This window comes from Spinacia oleracea, chromosome 3, assembly GCF_020520425.1.
Source record: "Spinacia oleracea cultivar Varoflay chromosome 3, BTI_SOV_V1, whole genome shotgun sequence".
NCBI classification, from domain to species: Eukaryota; Viridiplantae; Streptophyta; class Magnoliopsida; order Caryophyllales; family Amaranthaceae; genus Spinacia; species Spinacia oleracea.
In genome coordinates this window covers 117,128,283-117,138,713 of record NC_079489.1, presented here as the reverse complement: position 1 = coordinate 117,138,713, position 10,431 = coordinate 117,128,283, and the positions used below count along the sequence as shown (strand labels likewise).

The 10,431-nt window shown below is 36.8% G+C and overlaps 2 protein-coding genes across 4 annotated transcripts; one reads left to right on the top strand and one right to left on the bottom strand.

The window, feature by feature from the left end:
* The first annotated feature begins 482 nt into the window (after positions 1–482).
* LOC110778445 (probable inactive ATP-dependent zinc metalloprotease FTSHI 4, chloroplastic) lies at positions 483–5,071 on the top strand. The gene is made up of 3 exons (XM_021983002.2): positions 483–909; positions 2,008–2,263; positions 2,626–5,071. The coding sequence occupies exons 1-3, from the start codon at positions 604–606 to the stop codon at positions 4,668–4,670; spliced, it is 2,607 nt and encodes an 868-aa protein (XP_021838694.2). The 5' UTR covers positions 483–603; the 3' UTR covers positions 4,671–5,071.
* Positions 5,052–9,873, bottom strand: LOC110778446 (pentatricopeptide repeat-containing protein At5g24830). Of its 3 annotated transcripts, none has more exons than XR_008930920.1 (5): positions 9,608–9,873; positions 9,471–9,525; positions 8,749–8,940; positions 6,323–8,110; positions 5,052–5,525 (listed from the first exon to the last, which is right to left on the bottom strand). XR_008930920.1 is itself a non-coding variant. In XM_056840697.1 (4 exons), exons 1-4 carry the CDS (start codon positions 9,636–9,638, stop codon positions 6,694–6,696), a joined length of 1,695 nt encoding a protein of 564 aa, XP_056696675.1. In that variant the 5' UTR covers positions 9,639–9,873; the 3' UTR covers positions 5,052–6,693. The 3 variants fall into 3 exon arrangements, 1 of the variants encoding a protein (XP_056696675.1); XR_008930921.1 differs by having other exon boundaries at positions 8,749–8,884; XM_056840697.1 differs by having other exon boundaries at positions 5,052–8,110.
* Positions 9,874–10,431: the final 558 nt, after the last annotated feature.

The following is a 10,431-nucleotide window of genomic DNA, read 5'->3' as shown; positions in this document are numbered from 1 at the left end:
AATTTTATCAAACTTAGCTTTTTCCTCCATAATCAAGATTAAGAAATTATCTTAGTTGATATCTAATCTGGATTTGACTGACGATGTTTGTGAAGTTTGTTTGTGCTTCTTTAAACGAAAATAGAATAATTGTACTTCTGAGACTCAATGAATGAATAAATTTTTATGGAGTAAAGCCAAAGATGATTTAAAGCTGCAAAAATGGAGGTTGAATAGTACATAATTGGAGATAAAGAAGGACCGAAGGAGATAAACAAAATAGGGATTTCTTTTAATAAAAAGTACGGGTAGAATAGGCATTTTCAAATTTTGTATTAAGAAATTATTTTCTGCATTTAAAAGCTATGTAGTTCTTGAGAAGGTTATTTCTCACATAATAAACGGGTTAAAAAACATTGTTTTTGACGAATTTGCTTTTTACTTTTGAGGATTAAGCATGTGAAATTATAGAAATACCCCCGACTCTAAAAGGGAAGGGAAGGGAAGAGAAGAGAAAACCCCTTGAATTCAGAGTGTGCTTCTCACTTCCTCAGTCCTCCCAAAACCCCTGAAAATGAGATAGTTTCTCTCTAATCTCATCCGATGCATTAGAAGAACAAGAAGATGATGACGACAACTACCAACAATCTCTCCACACAATTTAATTTTAATTCCTTCAACAAAACCCCAATTTTATTCACCCCCCAAAACCCCATTAAATCTTCTCCCTTTTCTTGTTGCACTAAGTTGAGAATACCTTCAAAATCTCCCAATATTTGCTCTATTAATTCCATTATTCGTCTCTCTCAACCCAGAAAAACGCTCAAATTCAAAACCCATTGCGAATCCAACTCTACTTTAAAATCAACTGGAGATAAACTAGCAGATGAAGTTGAAGAAGAAGACGCTGAGGCAGCTCAGCTTTTTCAGGTTCATCCCTTTTCTCTTTTCTTTCTAGTTTTAGTAATAACGATGAAATGTTTGTAAAAATTAGTATCTTCATTAAGATAATGCTGACAGTGTGTGATTAGTGGATGTATAAAGTCTTTTAATTGTTGGAAGAATGGGAAATTTTCCAATAGCTTGGTTGTTGTAGGAAGCTGATAAAATTGTTTGAATGTTGGGAGATGGATATGTTCTGCAATGAAAAGGTTGAATTGGATGTTATTGGCTTAGTGAACGCTTGTTTGTTTTCGAGACCGATATTCATGTTGAGTAATTAACTTTTTAGGTACTATTCAAATTTCAAGGAGACTTTTAGTGGTATTTGAGTTTAGATGCTATGTTATTATGCAATGGTCAATGCTCGGCCCTTGAAAACTCGTGAGCTTGCACAAATATATAGATTAAATAAAAGAATGTTGAGCTATGATTATGAGTATCAATATAAATTAGCAAATTAGTGAAGTATTAGAATCTCAAAAGTCAAAATGCTGGGTATATGAATAGCATAGATTGAAAAGAAAGGCGGAAATAAGAATATTTTAGCTTGAAAGAAAATCTTCTTTGTTGGAGTTCATAATGAGGTTGAGTTACGAGCCGAGCTTTGCCTGAAATTTCTAAGCTTGATTCTCTAGTTTAAGTTGGTGTGAGCTGAGACAAGCTACCACAAACTCGGGCTCACTTTCACTGCGGAATATTGAAACAAAAAGGCTATGTTACTTGAACTATCCTGTCCAAAAAAAAAATGTTACTTGAACAGTTGAATAACTTGTTGTGGTCTGAGATACAGTTAGGGTTGTTAGATAATTTGATATGGCTATGGCCTTTGATCCACCTCTATTGTGGGAAAAAAGTGTCTTGAAAGCGAAGTGGGACATGTCAAAAAAGTTCCCTATATCCTGTTCTTGTAGCTGCAAAACTATTTTGCTTTTAAGTTTAATGATCTTTCTTAGGGAATTGGAAGTAACAACTACTGAATTAATTTCTTAGGGTAGCACTTGTAACTTGTAAGTGAAACTGTACTTTGTAAGTTCTACCTACGCATATTGCTTTACTAAGATGATCACGCAACCTCTGCAATTTCAGAAACTGAGGGATGCAGAAAGAGAAAGGGTAAAGAAGCAGGAGGAGTTTGAAAACAAAGCAAATGTACAGCTGGAGAGGCAGCTTGTAATGGCCTCTGAATGGAGTAGGACCTTGTTGACTATGCGTGGGAAGTTGAAAGGAACTGAGTGGGATCCTGAGAATTCACACAGAATTGATTATAGTGATTTTTTGAAGCTCTTAAACTCAAAAAACGTCAAATACATGGAATACTCAAATTTTGGTCAGAGTGTATCAGGTTAGAAAAATATTTCTCTTTTGTATTCATTTGCATTTTTTACCCTTCATCCTCTGCCTCCCCCCCCCCCCCCCCCCCCTCCGGCTTTCCTTTTTTTTTTCTTTAGCTTGGTGGGTTAATTGGTGATTGGTAGGTTGCACCAGAAGTCTGAAGTACTTAGAAAAATGCAGTGAGTTTTTATTTATTTTAGGGGATATAATGATCATGTTCTAAAAAGGCTGATTATTATTGTTATTGTACTTTACTAGTCATATTTTATAATTTTAGATACATCCTCCTCCCCTTAAAAATGAAAGTTTATGCTCATATTGTGTTGCTAGAATTTCATCACTTACTTGGTTGCTCATGGGTTAACCATGCAGTGATATTGCCTTACTACAAAGATGGAATGTTACGAGGCTCGGAAGAAAACTCGAAAAAGGAAGTTATCTATAAGCGCCACATAGTTGACCGGATGCCGATTGATTGTTGGAATGATGTTTGGCATAAGTTGAATCAGCAATTGGTGAATGTTGATGTGATTAATGTAAACTCAGTGCCTGCAGAAGTCTATTCTTCTGTTGCAACAGCTGTCATATGGTCAATGAGGCTAGCCCTTTCCATTATGGTGTATCTATGGATTGATAGTGTTACAAGGCCAATTTATGCCAAGCTAATCCCTTGTGATTTGGGAAAACCCAGCAAAAAGGTGAGACTACCCCTTAAGCGTCGTGCATTAGGATCATTGGGGAAGAGTCGAGCAAAATTCATATCTGCAGAAGAAAGAACAGGAGTGACATTTGATGATTTTGCCGGCCAAGAGTATATAAAACGGGAATTGCAAGAGATTGTACGGATCCTAAAAAATGAAGACGAGTTTCAGAATAAAGGCATTTACTGCCCTAAGGGTGTGTTACTTCATGGCCCCCCGGGAACTGGTAAAACACTATTAGCTAAAGCTATTGCTGGGGAAGCAGGGCTACCCTTCTTTGCTGCCAATGGAACTGATTTTGTAGAGATGTTTGTTGGTGTAGCAGCATCTCGGGTGAAGGACCTCTTTGCTAGTGCTAGGTCATTTGCTCCTTCTATCATTTTTATTGATGAGATAGATGCTATAGGTAGCAAGCGTGGTGGCCCTGATATTGGAGGTGGTGGGGCCGAGAGAGAACAAGGTCTTCTTCAAATTTTAACTGAAATGGATGGTTTTAAAGTTTCCACATCACAGGTGTTGGTCATTGGAGCAACCAATCGATTAGATATTCTTGATCCTGCTCTATTGAGGAAGGGAAGATTTGACAAGATTGTAAGAGTTGGTCTTCCCTCCAAAGATGGCAGGTTGGCTATATTGAAGGTACATGCAAGGAACAAGTTTTTCCGTTCTGAAGAAGAAAAAGAAGTTCTCCTACAGGAAATTGCTGAGCTGACTGAGGATTTTACTGGAGCAGAGCTACAGAATATTCTCAATGAAGCTGGAATATTGACTGCTAGGAAAGATCAAGATTATATTAGTAGAGAAGAACTACTGGAGGCCTTGAAAAGACAACAGGGTACATTTGAAACTGGAATTGAAGATACAAAGGAAATTCCAGAGGATCTGAAGGTGAGATTAGCATATAGGGAAGCAGCTATTGCTGTCCTTGCTTGTTATTTCCCTGACCCTTACCGTCCTTTTGTTGAGACCAACATTAAGTCAGTCCAAAGCCAGCCTAGTATGCGTTATGCTGAAGTTTCTGGAAGAGTTTTCTTGAAAAAATCAGATTATGTAAACTCCATTGTTCGAGCTTGTGCTCCCAGGGTTATTGAAGAAGAGATCTTCGGGATAGAAAATTTGTGCTGGATTTCATCCAAAGCTAATCTTGAAGCATCAAGATTAGCTGAATTTTTGATTTTGCAAACCGGGATGACGGCTTTTGGAAAAGCATATTATAGAAATCAACGTGATCTTGTACCCAATCTTGCTCCCAAACTCGAAGCTCTTAGAGAGGAATACATGCAATATTCTATAGAAAAATGTTCATCAGTTTTGAGGGAACATTGTGCTGCTGTGGAGACAATTACAGATGAACTCCTTGAAAAGGGAGAGATTAATGCCGCGAAAATATGGGAGATTTATGAAACGTCTCCTCGAATATCTCAACCAGCTGTTGAACCTGTTGATGAGTATGGTGCTTTGGTTTATGCTGGAAGATGGGGTGTACATGGTATCAGTTGTCCAGGAAGGGTTACCTTTGCACCCGGTAATGTGGGATATTCAACCTTTGGGGCACCTCGTCCGTTGGAAACCCAAGTTATTAGTGATGAAACTTGGAAGCTAGTAGATGATATATGGGATACAAGGGTTGAGGAGATGAGAGATGAAGTTACAAAGGAGGTTGAAGAAGAAGAAATAGAGAGGCCAGCACTCTTGATGGCCTCCCATTTCCTATGATATTCATGAATATTCATTGGCAACTTCTTATTATGGCTTTGAATTGAGATCATCAAGCTTACTGTTCGATATGTTTGCTCGTTCACTGCAGAATTTGATAGGAATTAACGGGATATTAGGTACCAAAGTCAGGTCCTTCTAGATATACAGTTCAGGTCTCTTGATGAAGAAGTCTGCATATCAGAGCATGTTTAGGCACTCGGATGGATTTATTTATTCTTTAGCAGCTTTTGCTAGTAACCCTTGATGTTTATTTGGGTGTGGTGAACTGTGTAAAGCAAGTTGTATGTTGCACTTTTTTTTAATTGTATCATGAATTTGTTGTCAAGGGGAAGAAGAAAGAATAAAACACAAGTTTTTTTTTTTTTTTTTTGAGGGAAATAAAACACAAGTTTAATACACACTTTTATTGAATAACATGCACCATAAAAACAATGGAGGAAACACTCCCTCTTTTCTAGCCACAGTTGTCATAATTACATCTTGGCCAACTTTTAACTTTTGTCAAGCTAAGTAAAACTATACATCAATGTCGCTCCCTATTTTCAACCTATATTTAGGGCTTGTTTGGTTGACAAAAGAATTTAATTCCCATAGGAAGTTTTTTCCTAGGAATTCCAACTTCCACCATTTTTAGGTGTCAACCAAACAAGTGAACACCCCTTAGTATTACACAACCACCACCAGTGAAAGCATCTGAGTGCATTAAGTCTACTCATGTGCCACTTATCTGCTGGACTGGTCAAAGCCTTCACAAGCCTTTACTTCACTATCTTTGTGCTCATCCCTGGGTGAAATCCAGTAATCCTTCGTATGTATGTATCATTTGGACTAGCATCCAAATATTAAATGTACCTGATTATCAAAAATTCAAAAAAAAAATTCTTAAGAACACCTGTTCTAGATACCTCATTTAGGAGATGTAAATCAGAAGAGTTCGGAGCACAATTAGTGTAAATGTACCTGATTAACATGGAAATTTTAAAATAATACGCAAGACCACAAAATTTTAACAAAAAGATAAACATTAATAATGCCAAACACCCAAACAAGGGGTTGGATATCCATTATTGATTATACATTCGCTTTTACCATGCACACGGTACATCCATGCTAATTATTATGCTCATGGACTCATTTCTCTTTAAAACTCTCCCAAATGAACAAACAATTACCCTTAGTTGTACGGTACGTGACCAAGAGATACTTGACACAATGAGACTTCCCTTGCCCAGACTAATACCATACAAAATCTATTGCAAATTTTCTTCCTAACCAATTTAAGCTCCAGCCAAAAGCTTCTGAATATGACCAACTTTGTCAATCTAAATAGTAGGACACGATGAAAAATTTAAAGAGCTAAGGGTTAGTTCGGTATTACATCCAGTTTTTGGTTTTTTAGTTTTGAAAGTCATATGATTTAGATTGAATTATGAACAAAAAAGTAATCATACCTAAAATAATCATATTGATTTTGAAAACTGACAACAAAAAACTGGAAACTACTTTTTGTGGTTTTCATATTTTGGTTTTTAGTTTTGTAAAAAACAGAAAACTGGAAACAAAAAACTGGAAACAAAAAATGATACAAAACGGGATCTAAGCTAATCACTGACACAAAGCAAAGAGAAGGTAGATGCTCAGAGACATACCTCATAACAGAACACCACAGACTTCTCAGCTGCAACAATAAACAGCTGCAACCACTGTCAGCACTCTCGCACAGAGTAAGTAGTAACTCGTAAGTGACAAGTGCTTGACAACATTGGGATTTGATGATGTGTATTTGGCTTACAAAGCGATATGCTTTCATCAGTGGATCATTCACTCCCATCTGCTCAAATCAAATTGCACCCTAATCTTCAAGTTTGAAAGGTCACCATCAAAGGCTAAAGCCATCTCGATTCTCAAGTCAAAATAGTCTAAGATGATAATGCATCATTTACCCATTTTTAAAAGTTTCCTACATATTCCCCAGAGGTATTCAGTACTATCAAGCTCCTGATTCAAGGTATGCTCAATCCTATTCACTCAATAGATTTTCGAGGAGACTAAGTGACTGCATAACCCCTTCAGTTCTGCAGTATCTTTTAACCAAAATGAGACATGGGACATGATCAACTTGGAGGCCAGAACTCCATATCCTGACAAAAATGTCTTCTGCCTCCTTCAGTTGACCCTTCAAGCAATAACCTCTAATCAGTTCTGTATAAGTCACAACATCTGGATGGCACCCTCTCCTAAGCATTTCTTCATGTAACTGAAGTGCAAACTGCATAGACCCAAGATTACAAAAAGCACCCACCAACAAATTGTATGTCACTAGATCAGGAGAAACACCTCTTTGATCCATCTCTCTTTTCAGAGATAGAGCTCCATTGATATTCTTTTCCTTCAACAAGGCATAAATCAATGCATTATAGGTGTATGTATTCGGAGGGACTCCAAAAGAAAGCATCTTCTCTCCGAATAACAATGCATTCTTGGTGTCTCCATATTTTCCATAACCATGGATTATGCTATTCCAAATAGCAGGCTCTGGGACATTGGAAGTATCTAACATACAAATCAATAGTTGTGCTGCCTTTTCAACCTTTCCGTATATACAGAGACCTTGAACAATCATCTTAAAAGTGATACGGTCAGGGGCCACTCCCATATTTAGCATTACACCAAGCATGTTCAGTGCTTCATCAAATGTTCCAATTTTACAAAAGTAACTTATAAAGGTGTTAAAAGTGTATTTACAAGGTTGTATCCCTCTCTTAATCATTTCTCCAAAACAACTAAATGCAAGTTTAATTTCCTGATTCGAGCAAAAACCGTGAATAAGAACATTAAAAGCAATAGTATTCATTTGTATACCCTCTTGCAACATTTTCTTCCAATGATAAAGAGCTCCAGCAATATCCCCATTCTTAAAATGCATATCCATTAGTAAGGTTGACGTAACTAAATCAACATGTGTCCTCCCAGACTCGTCATTTGAAATTCCTGCAAGGAAATTCCTAGCACCTTCCACTAAACCTTCTTTACACAAAGCATGAAGAAGTATATTACGAGTAATCCTGTTTGGCTTAATTCCATACTTAACCATTGAGGAAAATAACGATAAAGCTTTGTCCAAATCACCCTCTGAACAATAACCCTTAATAAACGTGTTAAAAGTTGCACAATTAGGAGAGGGACCTTGTGCTAACATCTCCCTAATAAGACAATCAGCCTTTTCCAAACATCCAGTTTTACAAAATGCATTGACTATGTGATTATGTGTAACCACATCAGGAACATAATGATTTGCGATTAGCTTGCTTCGAAGACAAAGCGCAGCATCTAACTTACCTTCCAAGCACAAAACCCTAATTGAAGCTTCAAGTTCCTCGAAATCAGTGGTTGTGGAGACCTTCGCCAATATAATTTCAGGCATTGACATAGTCTCCCTGCAATATCAATCGTAAACATATTTAATAATCTTGCAACAGTATCACTCTAAATTATATCTTCCTAGACCAGTTTGGTCCATTGACTATTGCACTATATCAAGAAAATCATAACATGATCTTGAAACTCTTAACTACCATCAAATAACGCAATGCTGTGAAAATGAATGTAAACCTCTGTATTTATTATTTACATGTACATATTTAGGGTAGGGATCAACAATGTCAACAAAGAAATTAGTTTTCATACAATGGAAATCACAACTACAGTTCAATGAAAAGGGTAGTCAGCTAGGCTAAAATCCTCTATTCCTCTTCAAAACTGGAAGGAATTTTCTGTGCATTAGATAGCCAAATGGCCCAATAGACATAATCTTACTCAGACAATAGATATACACCGAATTGTTATAGTTCCAGATCAGGTTAGTTTTCAATAAGCAACGGTCGAGGGGCCCACCAAAGATGACCAAACCCCAGAGTCTGATGGAAGTCAGAAAATTATGTTATTCAAGCATCTAAAGTGACTAAACAAGACATATTTAATAGTTTAATACAGGGGGAAAACCCCAAATACAATGATTAGCTCATAAAAAAAATTAAAATAAGAATGACAAAAAAAGGCTGTAACAAAAGGACACCTTATGGTCTTCAAGCGATCCAAGGTGCCTTTTAGAATGCTATCCAACACATTGAAAACTGCTTGAGGTGCTTCTCCCTTGTCAAAGCCGTTGTTATCTGCTGGAGAATCTTGAACCATCTGTTGACAAGAGTCTCCTACATTCATGGCTAGATCTTTAACAAACATGACAACTGCATCATATCCAAATATCCTGTACATATATAATAATGAATTCAAAAGAGTACCACTTAATCAAGGAGTAAAATCCCCCAAATGAAAGCTTCATCTAGAAACTTAGAAACAGTCAGCAAAGGTGGCAATTTCTACCACCAACCAATGAAGAAATACAAGTAGCAGAATCGTAATGACCTAATACTAGTGCACAATCAACGCCTTAAACGGCAGGACTTTTTATCTAAGGTGCGCTGAAAACGGCAATATTTGACATAGTATTAAAATCATGATGCTCCCAAATCCTACAAATTAACCAAAGAGAGAAGCTCGTATGACAAATTGACAGCCTAATTTCAACTCAATTTTCTTGCATTTCTAATCAACAGTGTGGTCACTGAAATTATTTTACTTTGTCATTAATTCAACCTAACATCTCAATTCATAAATACAAATTTCGATAAATACAAAATGCAAGAAATTCAACACAATGCACTTCAATTTGCACTAAAAAGTAAAAAACAGGAAAATAGGAATCGAAGATAGGGCTAGGAAAATGAGAGCGCTTACGAGTGGCGCTGAGACGGTGGGGTGAAGATAGAGCCCAATCTCGCCGCTGCCATAGCTGGAATAGCAGAAAAGTAGCGTAAAAATCAAGATTGAAGAATTGATTATTTGTGAAGAAAGTATCGATTAGAGAGATTTACCGAAGAGAGAGTAATGTGATGCGCAAGCCATGGATTTTGGCAGAACAGCTCTTACTTTTGCAGGATTAATGGTGTTGAGAAATCTTATGATTTTGCCCTAATTGTCAATTTAGGGAGAACAGGACGATGGGAGAGAGAAATGGGCATCAACAATTTGGATTCCAATGCTGATAAATCCCTGGGAATTTAAATTAAGTTGTTTGGTTAACATGGGATTAGAAATCCCTTGAATTTTGATGGAATGATTGACTAATTTACTTCACTTCCCCATGTCTTGTTTAGTTGGAATACCAAATTTACATGAAAGTCAACTTTTTCATTTTTACTTTTGTATGTCAATCAAAGAATTACTCCAATTTTCACTTCTCTCATATGTTGATTAGGCGACAATCAATTAAGCTAATACTAATATGTTGATTTTCAGTAAACCGTCCAAAACAGTTACAAATCAATTAAGCTATTCATCATCAACATTTCTATCAAGGATAATCGGTGAGGATCGTTACCTTGTGAATTAAGGCTTGTGAAGTCCGAAGAAGACCTCAAAGCAAGCTAGCACCTCCCCATGAAGAGAAGATGTAGCAGATTCCGCAACAACATTGTCCAGGACCATGTCGTCATGTGATATAATCTTCCCAATGCCAACTCATTCTTGTTGAGCGAGTACTCTTATACCATGACCCACCTATTAAGATAGGTTGATGAGTTGAAAAATCACTTCTGACAATTGGCGAATTTGTTAGATAGAAAGATCTTTTAAAAATTTAATCAATTGCAGTGCCAATCAAACTTTTAATGAAGCCACCAATTTAACTAACGAAACT

Coding starts and splice junctions, on each gene's coding strand:
- LOC110778445 (XM_021983002.2), top strand. CDS start 604: ATGATGACGACAACTACCAACAATCTCTCCACACAATTTAATTTTAAT. Junction 910..2,007: donor AGGCAGCTCAGCTTTTTCAG/GTTCATCCCTTT, acceptor CTGCAATTTCAG/AAACTGAGGGATGCAGAAAG. Junction 2,264..2,625: donor TTTTGGTCAGAGTGTATCAG/GTTAGAAAAATA, acceptor TTAACCATGCAG/TGATATTGCCTTACTACAAA.
- LOC110778446 (XM_056840697.1), bottom strand. CDS start 9,638: ATGGCTTGCGCATCACATTACTCTCTCTTCG. Junction 9,526..9,607: donor ATCACATTACTCTCTCTTCG/GTAAATCTCTCT, acceptor CTGCTATTCCAG/CTATGGCAGCGGCGAGATTG. Junction 8,111..8,748: donor GATCGCTTGAAGACCATAAG/GTGTCCTTTTGT, acceptor TTGATATTGCAG/GGAGACTATGTCAATGCCTG.